The sequence below is a fragment of the Rhinolophus sinicus genome, linkage group LG17, assembly GCF_036562045.2.
Source record: "Rhinolophus sinicus isolate RSC01 linkage group LG17, ASM3656204v1, whole genome shotgun sequence".
Taxonomy (NCBI): Eukaryota; Metazoa; Chordata; class Mammalia; order Chiroptera; family Rhinolophidae; genus Rhinolophus; species Rhinolophus sinicus.
In genome coordinates this window covers 23,001,770-23,022,968 of record NC_133766.1, presented here as the reverse complement: position 1 = coordinate 23,022,968, position 21,199 = coordinate 23,001,770, and the positions used below count along the sequence as shown (strand labels likewise).

At 55.0% G+C, this 21,199-nt stretch overlaps 1 protein-coding gene across 6 annotated transcripts in view; it reads left to right on the top strand.

The window, feature by feature from the left end:
* TMCC2 (transmembrane and coiled-coil domain family 2) overlaps positions 1 to 19,103 on the top strand; it is a 37,510-nt gene extending 18,407 nt beyond the window's left edge. For 4 of the 6 annotated variants that reach the window (XM_019711439.2, XM_074322460.1, XM_074322461.1 and 1 more), the window contains 3 exons: positions 14,829 to 15,769; positions 16,928 to 17,063; positions 17,552 to 19,103. In XM_019711439.2, coding sequence (XP_019566998.2) covers positions 14,829 to 15,769; positions 16,928 to 17,063; positions 17,552 to 17,863 — 1,389 coding nt within the window. In that variant the 3' untranslated portion in view covers positions 17,864 to 19,103. Of the gene's footprint in view, positions 1 to 6,356; positions 7,225 to 7,723; positions 8,176 to 14,828; positions 15,770 to 16,927; positions 17,064 to 17,551 lie in introns of those variants that run through there. The other 2 variants (XM_019711441.2, XM_019711442.2) reach the window with 2 other exon arrangements.
* The last annotated feature ends 2,096 nt before the right edge of the window (positions 19,104 to 21,199 follow it).

The window sequence follows — 21,199 nt, the reverse complement described above, 5'->3', positions numbered from 1 at the left end:
ACAGCAGCTCAGCCTTGGTGATGTGGTCTGGTACTCGTGTGTCCCCTCCAGACCCAGTTAACTGTCTTCAAGGTTGTATCTTAAATGACTTCCCTTTAAAACAAAAATAAGTTGTCATCTCAGCCTCACCATTCTTTTTTGTTATTTGTGTGACACTGAGCAAGGTAATAACGACTCTGTCTTCTATCTATGAAATAGAAAGAATTGTCATCATTTGTTGGTATCCTGGAGCATTGGCAGGTAAATAGAGAAGGCGGTTCTCCCTCGGGGCATGGACTTACCCTCTGGGCAACCCGGGCCCTGGAGGCTGCAGCAGGAACCACTGGTCATATATGCAGTGGCAGTGGACTGGGGCTGCCTGGTTGCTCAGCACATGAATCCCCAGCCTCTATTTTTCTTTTTTTTTCCGTCTTCTTCTTTTTTCTTTGCTGAGCAGCAGTTCCTAGAAAATGTGTACTCTCAGGAAAATCGAGTAACTCTTCTGTCTGTCCTGCCTTCACTCCCTGCTCCCAGACTTTTGGGGAGTCAATTAACAGGTCACAGGCTTGTATTCCCTTTCTTCCATTCCTTCCATGTCTGGCTTGGTCAATGCTTCCCTCTTAGCTTGTCCAAAACTTCTCCCCAACTGTCACCACGATCCTCTTGCCACTTCTGGACTGTGCAGGGTGCACCCAGCTAGAGGGTGTGTGGAGAGGGCTAGCACAGGAGGCTGGGTTTACAGCCAGCTCTGCCAGGCTAGTCCCTGCCTTTGCCCTGGTTGCCCCTTCCCCTTCTGTGCAGTGTGGCTGGTCCCCCCTGTGGACAAGGAGCAGCAGGGGTGGGAGCTGGGCGCTCACAGAGGGCACCTGGACAGCCTTAGGAGGTCAGCTTGGAGGGGCTCAGGGGCAAGAGGGCTTTTACTGACAGGCCAGCCTACTGACCCTTGGCTTTGAGGGCAGGCAGGGTTGGAGAGAGGGCCAGGTAGGGTGGGACAGGGAGGAGAGGGTGGAGAGACGATGTCATGACTACGTGCTTTCTTGTGGCCTCATGGAGGTGTTATCGCCAGGCCCCAGATGGGGAAACCAGTGGCATTCAGCTCATCACCTAAACCAGAGCAGACTTTGGGCAGCCTGTCCTATGGTACACTGCTCCACCAGATTTATTGAACAACAAGATTTCTCTGCCCTGCTGTAAATAAGCACCCCTGTTTACTTCAAGGGAATGGCAAATGAGGGGCCACCCTTAGCCATAGGCTCGTGCCAAGAAGACAGATCTTGGCAGGCACCAGTGGCCCTGGCTTATTTATGTCGGGGAGCCTGCTGGTTTAGAAGTGGGTGGGGCCAGCTCTGCTGAGAGAAGTTTTCAAATATGTCCCTGTGGTAGCTGGGGGAGGCCAGGCCATCCATCTGTGAGGCCTGCTGATATGTCTGAGCTTGTAGGCCAGGTTACATGGGGGGCCGAAGAGGCACCGCTCCGGGGTCCAGCTGGGTCCCTCAGCCTGTTCATGCAGAGCCGTGTGACGCTGCTCCTGTTCATAGTCACTCGTGCACATGCTCGAGTCTGTGTCAGCCTGAACTCACACCCAGTTGCTGGGAAGGACAGCTGCCTTCTCTGTTCCCCTCCTCCACCCTATCTCATCCCCTCTTCCCTTCTCTCTTTCTCTCTGCGTGGAAAGTTTCCTTAGGCAGAACGAGAGCCAGAGGCAGCTAGCCCCGTGGCCTCAGAAGAGCCTCCAGAGGGTGTGCCCGTGATGCCAGCTGCTTGCCAGGCCGAGGCAGGGCAGCTCTGTGATTTGCCATGAACCCTTGCTTCCTGTCCCAGCAATTAAAAACCCCGATTTCTCAGGAGCCTTCAGGGCCCACCACAGCAGTCTATCTCACGGAACCTGGCAAGTCAAGTAATATATGGCAGAGAGAACAGAATACAGTCAATAGTATCGGAATAACTGGTGATAGATGGTTACAACAGTTGTTGTGGGGATCTCTCCATAAGGTACATAAATGTTGAATCACTGTGAATCACATCTGAAACTCATATAATAGTGTATATCAACTGGACTTTAATTTTAAAAGAAGGTCTTCCTTTACTTGATTTGAATTCTGCAGTTTCAGGTGAAGCCTCTTGCCTTGCGGGGGTCCTGTGCCATCAGGAGGGGGGCAAAGAAAATGAGGACTCTTGTCCTTACCTAAAGCCCTGATACCAGAGAACATAAGCAGCGGCTTCCTCTTGACTTAGAACAGGATTGTGGGCGCAGTCGGTTGCCTGAGCAGGCAACTGGTCTCCGGAGATAGCCTTTATTTATGTTTTCCCCACTGACATCATGACTTTCTTTCTAGATAGACAGTTCCCAGTGTTCTCCAGATTAGCTCTGGCTTCTGAGAGTACAGAATTCCCCAGGGTACCGGGGGCAAAGTTAGATACGATCCCAATTGTCTAGCTGAGACCTGATGTCATGCGTTCTCTACCTGCTTGTGTCTGAGCTCAGGCCCAAACACTGGGACAGCCTGTGGCTCTCTGTAGCCCTGCGGCTGAGATGGTGCAGCCCAGACACAGGCAGAGACGCCAGTCAGGTCCCCAGCCTCCTCCCTCAGGTCACAGACTCAGCCTTGGCCTCGGCTCCCTCTGGCACTCATGCCCAGTGCTGCCCAAGAGGAAGGTGTGCTCGAGGCTCGGGTGTCAGTCCCCTTGCCAGAGCTGATAACAGGCAGCAGCGAGAGCAGCTGTGTCATCTGGTTCCAGACGGCAAGGAGCCGGTGCTGGTGATGTGGGCGCGGGTCATGGGAGCTGGCCAGGCCTCTCCAGCCACTGGGCACATTCCTCCCTGGATCCAGCACATCCCGGAGATGCGAAATGTGACCCTGGTCCCCTCTGGTGCCAGATGAGGCAATGGAAATACAGTCTCATTAACCTGATCCCTGCTTCTACCTCTTCTTTCTTTTCATAGGCACAGTTTGGGCTTTCTCTGTTTATACCCCTTTGGGCAGAGGACTCGGAGAGAGAAGCAGTGATGAGCACCCTCTTTCATTCCTTTTAGGCTCCTAGGGAACAAGGGCTCCCCTGCCCTGCAATGGGGGGCTGGAGGCAATGAGTGAAGTTTCTGGGACTAGTAGCCGTCTCTGACGCCCCTTCTGTCTCCAGTGACGGGTGCTGGGGTATTACAAGCAGCTTGTCTGACTGCTCTTGGCTCCCCGGCCCTTGTTCCCACCTCCAGAGGCTGGCTCAGGTGCCCCCGCTCCTTAGTCCTCTTTGACTTTCACCCAAGTCTGGATTTGGGGAGTTCTCACTGCATCCTCTTCCACCTCTCCAGATACCCCACCCCTGGGACCCCAGCACTGGGCCAGTATCCATAACTCGTGAATAATTCAGCACACAGAAGCTGACTTAGATCCACAGTGATACTGTCACCAGGAGGCCTCCTTGGGGTTGCTGGAAAGGCGAGCCCTGCCCTGGAAAGACAAGTGCTCTGTAATATTAACTTCATTATATAAGGTTTCTTCCCTGCCTGAGAAGGCAGCTTCACACCCAAATATTATCTGGGTCTCATGCCTCCTCAGGGGCTCGGCAGCACCGTGGGCATGCCCTGAGGACACCTGCTCGTCCCACTGACATGTCCCTTTGAGCCTTCCTGGCACCGCCACTCTGTGGAGCCCCACGCTGCAGTTTGCTGAGTGCTTTCCCGTACGTGTCTCGTTTGATCACCTCAGCTCATGGGAAGCTCTGAGCCCTTGAGGCGGCAGGGCACCTAGAGGTCTGTGCTTCAATCCTCTGCTTTTAGAAAGGAATCCTACATTATTCTTGGCAAACAGGGTAGGGTGGAGGTGCTCTGTTTCCTAAAAATGGCCTGAAAAGGAGATACAGCTTTTTCTCTCAGTCACTTTTCCTGGACCTGGACCCAGCGTCCCCTCCCCCAGGAAAATAGAGTGGCTATGAAGGCATGGCATTCTCCCTCTTTTCTAAGCCCACCTGGCACCACTTTTGATTTTCTTCAGTGACCTAGGTGCATGACTCTCTCCACTGCCCAGCATGTGGCTCATGACTGTGCCTGAGGAGGACCCCCTAAGTAGAAGGGTCTCTGGCATTAGACAGGCAAAGGACCACTGGGTGGCCAAGATGGCCGCCTCCCTCCCTGAAAGCAGCGGAAAGGTGGCATGGTGTGCGCCTGTGATTTTTCCCTATGGCTGTCTCTGCTGTGGCCTTTCTGCCTGCTTCTCCAGCCCCTTTGGCAGGGCCTGTCCCTGTGCCCCTAGGAAGCATTCCCACCTTGGTTCCTCTAGTTCATCCTGAAGCACGTGACCCCTCTTCCTGCATTTCCTCAGGGGTGGCAGGGCTCCTTGGTAACATGTGTTTCCAAGAAATGTACCTTCTGACTGGGTCTAAAAGTGAGCGTTGTGGGAGGGACTTCTGAATACTGACCACCTCCCAAACCCCAAAGTCCAAGAGGTGAGCACTAGAGAAGTGGCCGCCTGTCACAGAGGAATCCTAACTGGGAGATTTTCATGGCACATTTGGTGCCTGAGATTTTATTTAAGGCCTCACCTTGTATTCTAAGCTACTATATTAGTTGCTTTTCAGTGTTAGTCTTTGTTCCTAAAGCCTAAGACTTCTCAGATTTCCCATCCTCAGAATGTGTGGTTCGTGCTTTTTTTTTCCAAGACAAAAAAGTAAGTAGGAAGATTTAAAGGAGGTGGGGGGCCTGAAAAACAATAACAAGGGCAAAGGAAGAGACAAGAAAAAAATTAATATTTAGGGTATTAAAGAAAGCAGGGGTGTGGCATGAAAATGAAGGGACGAGGAAAAGAAAACAGAATGAAGGGGAAACCAGTGAAAGAGCGGTCTGAGACCTGCTGGGCGTGCAGAGAGGAGAGCCTTGGGAACAGGACCTGGGCTTGTTTCCAGTGTCCCCTTCCAGGGCGACAGGAGCCCATCTGTCGTCCCCAGACTCAGGCTAACTTGGAGAAGTCAAGAGAATGAGGCCAGAGGCACCTGCCACAGCTCAGCCGCCCGAGCCTGTGCATTCACAGTGTCTTGGCGGAAATGGGGCCTGCAGCTCTGCCAGGCCACAGAGCAGGTGGCAGGGAAGCCGGGGGAATGGCCAGGACTTACCAGGAAGGATACGTAATGGCACTTACCCAGCACCACCTTCTCTTTGCAAAAGGATAGCTGCTTTGTGGCTCATGTCCTTTTGGAGCCTGTGGCTTTAGCTCCCACTGCAGTTCTTCCCATGCGCACTGGCCACTCTCTCAACTTTGCTCCACCTGGCAGCCATTTCTCTGGCTTTTTCGGTCCCAGTCAAAGTCTTCAGGTACCTTCTAGAATGATCATGGGGTGTGTGTGTGTGTGTGTGTGTGTGTGTGTGTGTGTGTATACGCGTGCAGGTGGTGAGGAAGCCGCAGGAGCAGTCATCTATTTCAATAAAACCTACGACACGTCAGGCTTGTTTTACTCATGTTCCCGTTTAATCTCACTGCCGCCTGGGGGATAATGCTGTGTGTACCATTTTGCAGCCAGGAAGACCAAGACTGGGCTCATTCATGTTCCCCCATCTCCCGATACCGTCCATGCTCTCATTCCTCCAGGCTGCTGCCTCTTGTGGTTGTGAGGAAACAGACATGTGGCAGGGTGATTTACAGCAGGCTTCTGACTCCACACCTTCTATTCTGCCACCGAAAGTCTTAGCCAGAGTCCCGGGAATGACATGTCTTCAGACCAGTGCTTTCCAAGCTCCCCACTCCTCACCTACTCCTCCCACTGCTGTTATGGACCCTGAGTCTGTGGTAACTTGACCCGGGTGCCTTAGCAAGTCTGGAGCTGAGACCCAAGCCCTGAGCTTGTATCATCTTCCATCATGTCATGAGGCCTTGGGCTCCTCCCCACCCCCAAAGCAGGAAGCTCTGTGTCCCTCGCAGATATGGGAACATTTCGCACTTGTAGAGACAAGAACAGTCTAGAGGGAAGGGGAGCTCTCTCCTGCTGGCTTGTCTGGCAGACGTCCCCCTGGTTCCTGTTTGTTCCTTTTCTCTCAGCAGACTATTGGTTCACCCCTGAGCTCCACCTCCCTTTTTCCTGAGGTTCAGTTACTGTGCTGATGGGTATGTTGTCTCCGGAGGGGAGCTGAACCTCCCATTAGGGAGATGCCAGATGCCATGTTGGGGCGACTCTCCTCAGGGTCATCTTGGTGGTGCAATGTGGCCTTGGAGGAACCGCTTTCTGGTGCCTTCACGATCCTCAGCAGCCTGGGGAGTGAGACCCCAGGGCTCAGCATACTCAGCCCCTTCCCACCTCTGGTCTCCTGCTGCCGCCGCCTGCTCCCTTGTCTCCTCCTTTTTTGCTTGTAAGGAAAGGTTGCAAAGCTTAGCCTGGTGGAACCTAAAAAGGAAGGGACAGGAGAGGATTGTCTTGAGTGTGAGAAGGCCAGGCTGTCTCCATTGCTACTGTGGTAGATGGACTGTCTTCCATTGTAGCTAAATGAGCTGGTCACTCAGTCATTTTACAGACGTACATATTGAGGGAGGGTCAGTCTTACGCTAGGCACAGTGACGGGCCTGGACGTACTTGAGATGTGATCCCTGCCTTCCTAGGGACAGTTAAGACCTAGGACCTGTTTACACATAACCATTATGCAAGTGGACCAGTGCCCAGTGCCAAATAATAAAATAAAAATCGAGTACCACAGGAGGGAGAGCATCACTTATGCCTGTGGGGAGCTGCCAGAAGCATTCCCTGACCCCACATGTCCCTGACCCCATGTCAGAGCTGCTCCCAGAAGTTGGAACCTGTGTAATGGCTTTTGCTAGGCTCCTGTCCTCATAAACCCCACGTCATCGGCCATCACAAATGTTTGTAAGGTTTCCACAAGCCCAGGGTGTGGGGACTCCTGCTCCTGGAGTTTTGGCTGCAGGACCTGGCACTAGGCCGCAGAGATAGCACTGGGCGCTGCTTATCTCCTCGAACCTTCTTGAATTTGGGACCGCCCCATTAGCGAGATCCATGTTGACCCTCAGTATTTAAGCTCTCGGTCCCTCACCAGGCTCAGGTGGGTGCAGAATCCATATCTTCTTTGACTGGAAAATCTGCCATGGAAAGCTGCCCTTAGAGAGACCCAGCAGACCCCTGAGCTCTGTGGCCTCCCACCCCTCTCCGCTCAGCTTACTTTCCTCAGCTGTGGACCTCTGGCCCCCTCTGCTGGCCACTCCCAGGATTTCTTGCTGAGCTGTCAAGATGAAGTCTAAGGAGGAAGAGGCTGCTGTGAGTTTGCTGTCATATTTTATTTTGGGTGTTTATGCCTGGGCATTGCTGTTGGGGGGAGGAAGACAGTGAATGGCAAGCAGAAGCTAGCAGAGAAGTAGCTGTACTATGTCCAGAGCAGAGAGTGGATTTCTAGGCTAGGATGTCAGGGCAGAGGAATTCCCCCGGTGAGGCTGGCTACGGTCTAGTTATTGGAGTAAGGAGGGTGCTTTGCGAGTGATAGTGCAATAAGCCAGAGGGCAGGCAGGGCGAGAGGCTGAGGGCTCTGCTGAGCTGGCTGTGTCAGGATCTGACAAGGAGCCCCTTCCAGGCTGCAGCCTCTTTGTCTTTGGAGAGCTCCTCTCAATCCTGGAAGCCTGGCCAGGAGGCCCATTTCCATTAGGAGCTGCAGAAGGGAGTCAGTGGGACTGTGCTCTGTTGGGGGGGGGCTGTGTTGGGAGAGGCGTTTGGGGGCACGCGTGATGGGAGCCCCTGTTTGGGTGGGGGAGTGATGCAGATGCACGTGTCCCGGTGAGCTCCCCTGCCCCACTGTCCTGGGGCGAGACTTGCTGCCTGTCCTCATGCACACTGAACTCACGGTGGCAACAGCTGGCCTTGGGGACACGCAGGACGGTGTGGGGGCATCTCATCAGGGCTTGGTCTTTCAACCTGCTTGGTGATCCCTCTTGTCTCCTCCCAGATGGGAAGGAGCAGCTGGGAGCCCCAGAGGAGGGGAAATCTCCCAGAGCAATCCGCCTCTAATCCCTGGGCTGGGCCGTCAGACTAGAGATGGCGGCTGCAGAGCCTGGGAGCCTGGGCACCCCTGCTCGCACAGCCCGGCTTCCCTTGGCAAGCCCAGTGCTGCCCAGGGACTGTGATCCTGGGGAGCTGGCACAGCCTGCAGAAATCTGGGGCCTCAGAGCCCCTGGCACCCCCTCGCCAACACAGCTTTGGGAAATGGTACCCACACAGGTGAGTTCCCTGGTGGGTGGAAAGAGAGAAGTTCACGGTGGGGGGCTGATGGGAGAAAGCCACTTCTGCAGAGTCTGTCAGGCAGGCTATGCTCACCTCTGGTTTCTCAGAGAGTGGGGCCCCCTCTTCTCTCCATTATAGAGAACTCTTTGTGGATCGGGGAAGGGAGGAGGGATGAACACCAGGCCTCCAGGCTTAGGGTGACTAGTCCTGGGAGGGCCCTTAGTGTTGAGTGAGGGGTCCTTGTGCAGGACTAGTAAAACCTGGAAGGATGCTTCCAGAAACTAGTAGTCATGTGTCACTGTTCCTGGGGTCAGGGGAGCTGATGTGAAGTTAAGTGGAAGAGAGGGAGTGTTCCTGTTTGTGGTTGTTTCTTTCCACAGAAAAACAGTGACAGGGAGAGGGGAGTGTGAAGGTCTAGTGAGCATTGACCCCAGGTGGACAGTAGGACAGTCCAGTGTTGGGTGCTTGGAGCTTTTGGAGAATCCAGAGGATGGAAAATGGAGGAGGCCCCAGGTGGGAGGGCAGTTCAGGGGCTGACCAGGGGTCTGTGGGTGTGAGGAGATAGAGGGGACTACAGGACATTGGTGTGGACACAAAGGCATTGTTCTCAGCAGGTAGGGAATAAGGCATCTGAGGGGAGGGTGTGGTTTTGACCAGAACGCGGGGGTGAACCTAAAGGAAAGACCGGAAGCTGAGGGCTAGAGGAGAGGGGTGTCGCTGCCCAGGAAGAAAGAGGAGCCCTTAGGGTCAGGGTGAGAGGAGACACCCCCAGGCTGTGAGGAAGCTGATTGAAACCTCACCCAGTGTGTGGCTGCCTTGCGACTGTAGGTGCTGCACGGAAGGGTGAGTGAGTACATTTCCTCGTCTGTACATGCTCTGCAGCCTGAAATCCTTGCAGCAGCATGAGATTCCTTGTAAAGCCACCAAGGGCCTGCCATGCCATGGGCGAGCCAAGAACTGTGGGCACCTGCATTCGAATCCCCTGTGTGGTGGCTGGGGCCTTGCCGCAGTTTCACCCCACCATACGGCAGGGAACAGACCAAAGTGTACATACTGCGTTTGCCTCTCCGCCCTCTGGAGAAAAGCTGCTTAGGCTCCCAGGCACCAGTGGAACCACTGGGTGGGCTGGTGCCACCCTCTTTCCCCTCCCCCGTCCTGGGAGTGCTGTGGTTAGCTGTGATGCCTGCATCTCCCCACCAGGCAGAGGAAGAGCCAACAGCCCGGCAGCTGTGCCGCTGCCTTGGGAGAATGGGGGCAGCCCCGGCCCCAGAACTGAGGCCCAGGGTAATTTTTCCAGCCTGCTCTGACTGGAATACCAGATTGGTATGGGAGATGTTGGATTCCCTCCCTCCCAACTGCTCTAGAAGGTCAGACTGCCTCTTCATGCGGAAGGATTTTAGCTGACCATGAGTTTTCCTCTCCATCTGGCCTAGCATACCTCCCTTTCCCTCTGGGAACTCACAGAAAAAGGGAATCTGGGTGTTGTCCATCCCAAGAAGGGTGCTCAAATCAGAGTCACAGGGCCAGAAGTCAGCAGATGGAGGCATCTCGCTGAGTCACCCGGGCCTGACAGCTCACATCATACTCTCCTGCTGGGCCCTCAGGGCCTCAGCCAGGCCCTGCTCAGGCAGCCCTGTGTGGACCTCGACCCATGTGGCCAGGCCCACAGACGAGACAGGTTTGTCACCTGACACCCCTTGTTCCCCACCCTCGGAGGGGACCTGAGGACCACCTGTCCCCAGATGACAGGGCTGCCCTGCTGTCCTAAAGGGAAGCATAGGAGCCCCAAAGCTTTTTTTTTTTTTTTTAATCTAAAAGTGTTGGCTTTCCACTGAGCAGATGGCTAAGACAGGAAGTCCCATCTCCATGTCAGTCTGTTCTGGGGACCCTCACAGGAGCACTGTGTAAATCTAGGAAGGTGCTGCTGTCCCTGGGGAAGGAGAGTCAGGCCAGGAGCACCCTGCAGTCTCTTGGGAACCTGGGAGTACAGGTGTGGAGCACACACGATAGCTAGGATCCCACCCCTCCCGCAGTGTCACGTGAGCCTGGATGCTGACTGCCTGACAGTGTCTAGTGTGTGCGCTTAGCCTCAGGGGTCCAGGCTGCTGGGCTTGTGTCCAGAGGAAGTGCCGCTGTCTGGTGTCTGGGCCCGGTTAACACCAGGACATGAGCTCCGGCCTGGTAGAAGGCCTGGGAGACCCAGGAAGTCAGGCAGTCAGGGCTGGGAATTCCTATAATCTGGCTGAGCACCTAATCCTGCTTTACTTAGAGTTGCTGGAAGGGGGTAGGGAGGAGAGGCCAGGGCCCTGTGAGGCCATGTGGAGGGGTGCTCCAGGTGTCTGGGCCATGGGCGGGTCTCACCGGAGCAGGGAGAGCTTCAGACAACGTCCCAGCTCTGGCTCTTCCAGAACATTCATCAGCACTTCTTGGAGCTCAGTCTCTGTGTAAAACAAGGTCTTTGACCCAGGCCCTGGCTGGTAGGCACCTGCACAGGGAGCATGACATGACCTCCCTAATTGCCTGGCATGGAAGGGGGTCATGGAAGAGGCATGGCCCTGCCTCCACAGCCTCCTCTTCTTAGAACTTGCCCAGCCTGTGCACAAGGGTTAATGCTAGTGTCCAGCCCCTCTCAGGGTGATGGGGCAACGGTGCTGGAGCCACAACTGGACAGAGAGCTGGGTGGCCTGGGCACATGAGGCTCTGTGACAGAGAGGAGCAGTGGCACCTTTTTAGCCCACCCACTGCCGTGCTACAGGCAGGGGGACCATGGGAGTTTCGCCTGCTAGCTACCAGGAGTTAAGTGATCAGTATTGCTCGTTTAGTCACCCAGCCCCGGGACAGGGATTGGGAGTGAGTTAAAAACAACTTCTGCTCTTAAAAATGTGATTGTAAGATGAAGGACCCAGACACCCTCCCACAGACCCATTCCACAGTAGGACATTGGTTGGACCTGCAGCCCAGGCCAGTAGGTTGGAAGACCCGGGCCTTCCATACCCAGGAAGTACAACTATCACTTCTACCTAGTTCTAGAATACTGTCATCATCCCCAAAGGAAACCCATACCCATTAAGCAGTCACTCCCCATTTCTCCTGCCCTCAGCCTCTGACAACCACTAATCTGCCTTCTGTCTCTGTGGATTTAACTATTCTGGACATTTCATGTAAGTGGAGTCATTGAATATATGACCTTTTATGTCTGGTTTCTTTCACTTGGTGTAATGTTCTCAAAGTTCACATGTTATAGCATGTGTCAGTACTTCATTCCTTTTGTGGCCAAATTATTCCACTGTATGGATAGACCAATTTCGTTTACCCGCTTACTGATTAACGGACATTTGAGTTGTGTCTACCCTCTGGCTATTGAGAACAGTGCTGCTATGAATATATGTGTATAAGTATTTATTTGAATACCCATTTTCAGTTCTTTTGGGTGTATACCTCGAAGTGGAATGGCTGGGTTACTGGGTAACTACGTTTAGCTTTTTGAGGAATCACCAAACTGTTTTACACAGTGGCTGCACCATTTTACGTTCCCACCAACAAGGTAGGGGGTTCTAATTTCTCCACATCCTCACCAACACTTGTTTTCCTTTTTAAATTATAGCTGTTCTAGTGTGTGTGAAGTGTCACTTAATTTATTGTTATTTGATTTTGAGCACCTGCTATATTCCCTGAGATTATACTGTCACTGTCGCCTTCACTCACAGTGTCTTGTTTCATCCTCTTGACAACCCTTTGAGGTAGGTAGAATTATACCCCTTTTATAGGTGACAAAACTGAGTCCCAGAAAAGTTAATGACATATCCAGAGCACACAGATGACAAGTGACAGAGGCAGGCTTCTAAGTCGGTGTCTGACTCCAAGTCTAGTGCTTTTTCCGTTTCCGGGAGTGGGACAAATCCCTTTCTCCTTTTCCCATACTCGGCTTTTTCCATCCCTCCTAACAGCTTTTACTTCTTACGCTTCCATTTTCCTTTCTTAAGCGTCCTCCTCTGTGCACCTCCTTGGTTCTCTTTCCCTCGGCCATCCTGTCTCCCTCGAGTCCTGCAAAGACACTGCTGCTGTGGGGAGGCGGTGTGCCTGGGGAGGGGAGGGCATGGAGAACTCACCCTTCCTCCGACATGCTACCTCCTCCATCGGGAAGAGAGCAAAGGGGATGAACTGATGGCGAGCAGTACCCAGGCATGGCAGGTCTCAGAGAGGGGCAGCAAGGGGCTGGTTTCCTGCTGCAGGACCCCCAGGCTCGAGTTGGCCCCCGGGCAGAGAAGTGGGCGGGCTGGGGGGCCAGGACCCTAGCCCTAGACCACTTCAGCCCACCATCAGGCCCCAGTTGGTTTTCTCAGAGTGTCTGTTCTCTCATTCATGGGGATCTCACAGCCAGCTTCAAGTCTGCTTTTCCATTTGTAAGTTAGACAGACTCCACATCGGGGAAAAGACTCCAGGCTGCCAGAGCAGGGCTGTTTTATCCTCCCTCATAGTCCTGAAGCACGTTCGCTTTTCATAGCATTTTCTGAGTCCATGTCTCATTAGCACCTCCCACACTCCTGCAAGTCGCCGGACAGACCCTCTCCTCCTCATGGAGACAAGCGAACAGCCTAGCACTGAGCAGCGAGCAGTGATGCAGCCAGGCCCAGACTCAGTTCCTTGATATCCTTTCCCCCAGGAAGAGCATGGACAAGAGGGGCAGGAGAGTTGTGTTTCTTTAGAAAGCACAGTGGCCTTATAGGAGGGTCAAGGTATTTAATTTAACAGCCATGTGCTGCAGATAGAATTTAATTTTGTGTAGTTCAATATCTATATTGTAGTGTCAATATTGAGTAAATTTGTTGGCGTGACCTCTTAAATAAATTTTATCCCCCACCCCCCAAAAAGAATTGTGCTGCCTGGACCCAGACAGCACCTGTGAATGGCTTCTCCGTGCCCTACCTGGTGCTCAGTGCTATGCAGAGCTCATCTACGGAAGACCTGAGCGTAGATATGATTATCCCATATCACAGGTGGGGACAGCAGTGGACAGGACAGTTGAGAGATGGGCTATTGGCTGTCACTGCAGGAAACAGCATAGGAGGAAGGGGTTTAACTGCAGGATTGGTTTTAAGTCAGACTGGTGTGACAGTTAGACCCGGGGACAGATCATGAAAGGGACTGTGGAATTGGCTCCTCTGATGTACCTGCTTAGAAAGTCAGAGGAGCAGGTTCCTGAAGGTATGAGCCAGGGGACAGGAGGGGAGACCCCATGTAAATGTAAGAGGAAAGTGACTTCAGGAGAGATGGGGAAGGTACCGGTGGCGTCCCCAGCATCCCTAGTGGGACTGTGACCTGAAAAGGCTCCAGAGGAAGCCCACAGAGGAGCTGCCCTCCCCCTGGCTCCCAAGTTTGGAGGGACTATTGTTTTCAAATACCTTTGCCCCTCCATAGACGTCCAGCCTGATGACTTCTGCCTGTAATTGGCACAGGCTGTTTCCAGTTCTGGCGCTGTGACTGGACAACTTTCTTTGTGTTTAACCCCTTCCCCCACATATACCTCACCCCGCCCCTGTCCCTACCATGCATATAAAGAGTGATGATCTGACCCGGCCATACTGGGGTGTGCTGTGTGTAAAAGTACGTGGGGTTGAGCCATTTCCTGCTGCTTCCGCTGTTGCATGGCGATAAGCACTGGGGCCTGGGCTGTGGAGAGAGATCCTCCAGCGGGCTGAGGGGCTGACCCTGAGGGGGGCTGCAGGCCCACCCACTGCCCTCTGACCTGCCTTTTCCATCTTTCCTCACTTCTGTGACCTTTCCTTCCTTTCTCTCCCTGCCCCCCATCCTTTCTCAGTCTCTCATATTTCTTTGTGCCACCCTGAGGCTCTGGGGAGGCCTGCCTGCCTGCTGGTGACGAAAAGGGGCTGTCATCTCCTTCCTGCACATTCACCCCCTTCCAAGCTGGGCAGTTAGCACCCTTGGGCTCCCTGCTTCCTTAGGCCTGTGGGTGACTTCTGGCACTTGCGTCCTTGGGGACCTGGCCAGCAGGACGGGTGGGGTGTACTACTCTCCTGGTTCTGGGAGACGGGCAGGGCTGGGTGCTCCCACCATCATGAAGCGGAAGAGGTTGCTGACAACTCCAGAGAACTGGAAGGTAACGGGCTGGGGAGGGTGTCAGCAGAGGGGATGGGGACGGGGTGTGACCCGCTGAACTGCACTAGAGAAGCCGGGGTGGGGAGAGCCTTATGGGAAGGTTGGGTCCAGAAGGACAGTTTGTCTCATCCCTGAGGAACTAAGCCAGTCACTCCTCAGTGAAGCCTCAGACCTGCTTGGGTCATGTGATGGAGGTACAAGAGTTCTGGGCTGGACATTCTGTCTTCATAGCTGTGTGTCCCTGAACAACTTGTTTGAATGGTCTGGTCCGAAGGAGGAGCAGATGTGCCCAGACTGCATTTCAGGGGTGTTGTGGGGATCAGTTAGTTAACAGATGACAGGTAGATAAATGGCAGCTGTAGGGGAATACTGTTGTCATTGTTGTTCTCTTGGACTCTTTCCCTGAAGTTTCCTGTTCATCCACATCCGCTTTCTAGGCAGAGACACCAAGTCCAGAGGTGTCGGACTGCTGCCAGCCCCCTCCCATGCCTTCATGATTTATCCAGGCTTCCTCCGCTTGCCTTCTTCCCCAGGTGGACAAAGGAGACCTCGTGGCCCTGAGTGTGGCCAGTGGCCCCGGCCATGGGGACATCGATGGCCCCATCAGCCTGGACGTGCCTGATGGGGCCCCAGACCCCCACCGCACCAAGGCCGCCATCGACCACCTGCACCAGAAGATCCTAAAGATCACGGAGCAGATCAAAATCGAGCAGGAGGCGCGTGACGACAACGTGGCGGAGTACCTGAAGCTGGCCAACAACGCGGACAGGCAGCAGGTGTCGCGCATCAAGCAGGTGTTCGAGAAGAAGAACCAGAAGTCGGCGCAGACCATCGCGCAGCTGCACAAGAAGCTGGAGCACTACCGCCGGCGCCTGCGGGAGATCGAGCAGAACGGGCCGTCCAGGCAGCCCAAGGACGTGCTTCGGGACATGCAACAGGGGCTGAAGGACGTGGGGGCCAACGTGCGCGCGGGCATCAGCGGCTTCGGGGGCGGCGTGGTGGAGGGCGTCAAGGGCAGCCTCTCGGGCCTCTCCCAGGCCACCCACACCGCCGTGGTGTCCAAGCCCCGCGAGTTCGCCAGCCTCATCCGCAACAAGTTCGGCAGCGCGGACAACATCGCCCACCTGAAGGACCCTCTGGAGGACGGGCCCCCCGAGGAGGCGGCGCGGGCACTGAGTGGCAGCGCCACACTCGTGTCCAGCCCCAAGTACGGCAGCGATGACGAGTGCTCCAGTGCCAGCGCCAGCTCGGCCGGGGCGGGCAGCAACTCCGGGGCGGGGCCCACGGGGCTGCTGGGGAGCCCCAAGGCCAACACGCTGTACGGGGCACCTGGAAACCTGGACGCTCTGCTGGAAGAACTGCGGGAGATCAAGGAGGGACAGTCCCACCTGGAGGACTCCATGGAGGACCTGAAGACGCAGCTGCAAAGGGACTACACCTACATGACGCAGTGCCTGCAGGAGGAGCGCTACAGGTAGGTGTCGCCTCCACCTCGATGCCGCCGCCGCCCCCTGTGAGGGGACAAGCCCCAGATTTCAGACTGAGTCATGGAGGCAGGGAGAGGAGCTGCTGAAGGGCCCTGGGCTGCTGGGCGGGGCCAGGAGGAGGTCCTGCGGAGCCTTGCTCCAGACTGCTTAGAGCAGCGGGGAGGTAGCATTCCGGGACCTGCAGCAGGAAGGCTCTGCCTGGCTCCGCAGCTCTGCCGTCCCTCCTGGATGGTTATGTGGGCAGTGCACAGAAAGGGAAACTGTAGCAGGGACCAGCTCCGTGGTCTCCTCTGGGGAGACTGGTGACGCTCCCTGACCCTGGAGCCAAGTTACCGGGTTCAAGTTGAGCTCTGTTGTCTGCTGTTCACCCTGAGCGAAGTCCCTACCGCCCGCTGCACCTGGTTTCCTTGTCTGTGAGGCGGGATTACCGTGAATCTCCACTCGTAGGGTGTGTGAGGACCAAACGAGGCCAAACCTGTAAAGTCAAATGTGTACATTCCTGGCACGATCAGGGTGCACTGACGTGGAGTTGGTCCCTCCTGCCCTCTCCTGCATGGCCCTTCTGCTCCATGCCTCTCGTGTGGCGTTTGGCACTTGCTCCCTGGGATTCTGGGGGAGCTTTTCCTTAGCATTTCGGCTTGTTTATGTATATATATATATATATATATATATATATATATATATATATGAAGAAGATTTGGAAAATTGAGGGGGAACCCTGCCTGAAAACTAACCACCCCCACTTAATAGTCATCTTTCAATATTTGTACCTTTAGAGCAGGATTGTTTTCTATAGCCCTGTGTGCCTGGTACCCAGGAGAGCATCTTAGCTCAGGGCAAATTCCTTAACCTCTCTGTGCCTCAGTCTTCTCATCTGTAAAATGGAGGTGACACTAGTACTTATCTCGTGGGGTTATAGTGATGATGCTATTGAGATAATGTAGGTGAAATGCTCAGCACAGTGCCTTCACGTAAGAATTTCTGTGTAGATAGTACTTTCATTGTTGTCGCTGCTGTTCAAATTGGGATGGGGCTAAACACGTGAGATGGGCTGAGTCATTGCTGAGAATGAATGGAATAGATCCTGGGGAGAGAAGGGGGGACTCGGGCGGCAGGACTGGTGTCACACCTTCTCCCTGTGCCAGGTACGAGCGGCTGGAGGAGCAGCTCAACGACCTGACCGAGCTTCACCAGAACGAGATGACCAACCTGAAGCAGGAGCTGGCCAGCATGGAGGAGAAGGTGGCCTACCAGTCCTACGAGAGGGCTCGGGACATCCAGGTACCACCAGGGACCAACGTTGGGGAGGCCCCGACGTGCTGACAGAGCTGGCAGCAGCCAGAGGGTGAAGGGTCACCCAGTGGGGGCAGATGGGCACTGGCTATTCTGTCCACGGGGCAGATGGCCACATGGGTGAAAAGGGCAGTGTGGGGTGGGATGAAGGTAGGAGCAGGGCAGGCCTGAGGCAGAGTGAGCGCCTGTGCGAGGGCAAGCTGAGTGGTGAGGGCCTCCCATGCCCCCTGCTCTGATGGCAGCCTTGCCAGTGAATAATTAGAATTTCCGGTGCCTCAAGGGGAAGCTGGGATTGGATCAGTTTCTCCCCTTCCCACATTAATCAAGACTCCCATTTCCTACCAGCCTCCCCAAATAGTCATAAGTAAAAGACTCTGCCGCCAGCTGCAGCTGATCAGCCTATACCTGCCTGGCCTTTGGAGGGGGCCCCCTTTGCATTGTCCCCCTCCCATGTGCCCCCCTCCGTGTCCCCTCAGGAAGCTGTGGAGTCCTGTCTGACCCGGGTCACCAAGCTGGAGCTGCAGCAGCAGCAGCAGCAGGTGGTGCAGCTGGAAGGTGTGGAGAATGCCAACGCGCGGGCGCTGCTGGGCAAGTTCATCAACGTGATCCTGGCGCTCATGGCCGTGCTGCTGGTGTTTGTGTCCACCATCGCCAACTTCATCACGCCCCTCATGAAGACACGCCTGCGTATCACCAGCACCGCCCTCCTGGTCCTCGTCCTCTTCCTCCTCTGGAAGCACTGGGACTCCCTCACCTACCTCCTGGAGCACGTGCTGCTGCCCAGCTGAGTGGCCAGCCAGTCCCCACCCCATGCTCTTCCTGGCCCCCCGCTGGCCATGCGTCTCCGAGGGGGCCTTGGGACTCCAGACTCCCTTGGATTTCTTCATGTGTCTGGTGTGGCCTCCTGCCCAATCTGTCCATTCCAGCAGCTCCTACCCCTTCTCTGTTCTTGCTTCTGTCTAATGCCTTCTCCCTGTTGGCCTGAAGGGAGGCTGGAGGGCAGCACTGACTGGAGGCAGTGGGGACATCTGTGGCCCAATGGAACAGAGGAGGACACTGGGACAGACTGTTTCGATTATTTACAGTCACTCAAGGACTTCTCTCAGCTGACTTGGATGCTGCCAGTCAAGGAGGCCGATGAGAATAGGAACAGGAGAGGGCCATGCCTCAGCTTTCCCAGGGAAGAGCCCAGCCTGCAGGCCGCCACGGCTCCCTCCTGCGCAGGTGGTCAGGAAGAAAACAACAGGGCGAGCGGACGCTCTGCTGGCCCCAGAGAGAGCAGGGAAGAGAGGGGAGAGGCTCCCCAGACTTGGGCAGCTGCTGGGCCAGAGAGCTGGCTCAGTCCAGCCCTCCTCCACAGCTGGTCTGAGGCTGGGTTCTGGGCTGGGATATTCTGGGAGCCCAAGGATGCAGGTTCTGGAGGCCAGTTGGGTGTGGCTTTGGACTTGTGTTTTCCCTGTTATTCTTTCTGCCAGTCACTGGATCTGCTCTTTTCAGGGAAACAGGCCTCTGGGCCCCTCATCCTCAGCCTAAGCCCTTAGGCCCCTGGGAGCAAGTTGGGTTCTATTTATTTATTTATTTTTTCCTGTGTACCTTCGCCCCACTGAGCTCCAGGGAGATGTCTGCCCCCGTCCCCTCTCTGAAGCCAGGGTTTATTCTTGGCTGTCAGGCACTTCCATACCATCTAACCTCCAGGTCATCCTGGCTGGGAGATGTCGGGTAAAGCCACTGGGCCCCTCTCCCAAGCAGCCCCTGAGCCAGGATGGGAGGAGCAAAGCCTCTCTTTTATAAATCTATTTATTTTGTATGTGTGTGTTTGTGTGGAGGAGGTTGTTTGTTGCTTTATTTTTTTAAGGCTCTGTAGTGTTGTGTATGGTTTCTCTTCATATCTCCCCTCCCCATGGGTACTTCCAAGAAGAGAGGGGATTTCTTGGAAAGGGAGAGAGAAATCCCCCAGAACAGGGGAGGGCAGTGGCTGCCAGCTGTAGTGGACCTTCCTGAGAAATAAATAGCCTCTAAATTTTCAAACCGTCCTGTCTAGTGTTGGTTGATTAGGAAACCACCGCGTCTTTCCCCACGCTCCGACATTCTGGGTAACAAAACGGAGCCCTACCTGTTGGCTTGAGGTTTTCTTCCTTCAGTATCCAACACTGAACAAGGCGTCATCTACCCTTCCCATCTGCTTTGCGCGCGGCCAAAGCTCCGGCTTAGATGATAGGCAGGTGAGATGGCACGCACCCCATCAAGACCTCCTGGACTGCTTTCCAGGAGGAGGGGAAGGGAGAGAGATTTCCATTGCTTGGAGAAGGTAAGCCGCTGGAGGCCTGGACGACAGCAGTCATATCCAGGTGTGGCCACAAGAGGGAAGCAAAGTCCTTACTTAACCTTTCCTGGGATCCAGTCCCTAAGGGGCCTCTGTGGGCGTTAGCTTGGCCTTGTCAGTGCTGTCCAGCCAGAGCGCCTGCTCACCATGCGCTGGAGTGTGGCCTTGAGTGTAGAGGCCAGTCCCTCTGGCTGCATGTCCTACTCCTGGCATTTAAGGGCAGTCACAGGAGGCACTGGATTCCCAGCAGAAACCCTACGGGAGATTTGGGGGATCACCTGAGGCTCCCCACTAGGAGAAGGAGAGGCTGGCCTCTAGCATCACGGAAGCAGGAGGGGTGGGGAAAGCACCTACCCCAGACTCCTGGCCCCTAATTAGTGCAGCTGTGGCCAACTCGCATCCTCTCTCTGGGCCTCAATTTCCACATCTATAACGTGGGATGGTGCCGCAGCTGCTAATTTCAAAGGGCTCTGACAGTCTGTGGTTCTGCAGGTCTGAGAAGTCAGAAGTTGAGCTGTGTCCATCACCTCGGGCTTGAGGGCACTCCAGGAGTCAGGGACCAGGCCCTAACAGGATCGGAAAGGATGCGATGCTGGTGCCACCAGGAGGACAGCATTGGCAGTCATCTTCACCTTCTGTAGCCATGGGGGGCTTTCACCAGGTGACCTTACGAGACCTTCCACTAGTGTCACTCCAGGACCCTGCACCCGCTTTCTCTTCCAACTACAGGCACACACCTCCCTTGGGGGCCCAGGCTGCGGGCCAGGAGCCTGCATTCCTGGGCCCCAGGAGGGGGTGGCTGCTCCAGGCTGCAGACATTTCCCACATTCCTCTCCTAGGTCAGGTGCCTTCCCTGCACTGGCTCTTAATGTCACTGCCAGCCACAGTCCACACTGAAAGGGGGGAAGGGAGGAGGAGGGAGGGCAGGGGTCATTCTCAGTCGGTTCTGAGGCTGCAACAGTCTAAGAATAGGAACAAGATCAACTGCAGCCCAGAGTCTTCCACAAGGACTGAGCAGCATAGGTTCCATGTCTGCCTCGTCGTGGCGACGGGCGTCTGGTAAAGCCGTGCCCTGACTGGGAGTGGGTTTTGTTCCTCTGATGGTCGCTGACGCTTCCTTGTTTGTATGTATCCGAGCCTCTTCCCTCTATAAAAAGGGGGTGAGTTGCCTCCACTCTGGACCTGCCTCCCTCTCCCCCCAGGGGTTCACAGGGTGATCTCCGCTGCAGGGACCACGGTCCTTCAGACCAACAGGCAGGCTCCTTCCCAAGCATTTGTGCTTCTGGCCCGGGCCGCACCTTGAGGTTCAGAGAGATCAGCCAGGCCAGCATATCTCGCAACCTTGGCCCACCCAGGCTGGGGTCAGCTGAGACTTCTCTGCCTGGACTTGGGGCTTTATCATTCCAGCAGCACTTGGGCAGGTGGATGGCTTGGAGCCCGGCACATTTACTGCACTCATGCAAACAGTGGAGCTGCTGCAGGTACAGCCTGAGCAAACACCGGAGTCCTCAGCAGAGCAGGGGCAGAGGGCGGTAAATTCACTCTGCTATCCAGGTTACTCCAGGGTGATTCCAAGGTGGGGAAGGAGGGGGAAAGAGACCTGGAGCCACAGGGTATGAGAAGAGGGGAGCTGTTGCCAGGGCACCTGGAGAGATTCTCGTATCAGGCTTCATTTCCCCGTCAGTGATGGGTCCCCTAAGTGAAGTCCAGACCCCAATATGTAGAGCATGGGCTTTGGAACCGGTAGATCTGGGCTCAAATCTCAGTGCAACTGCTCTCACAGCAGTTTCCTCATCTGCCA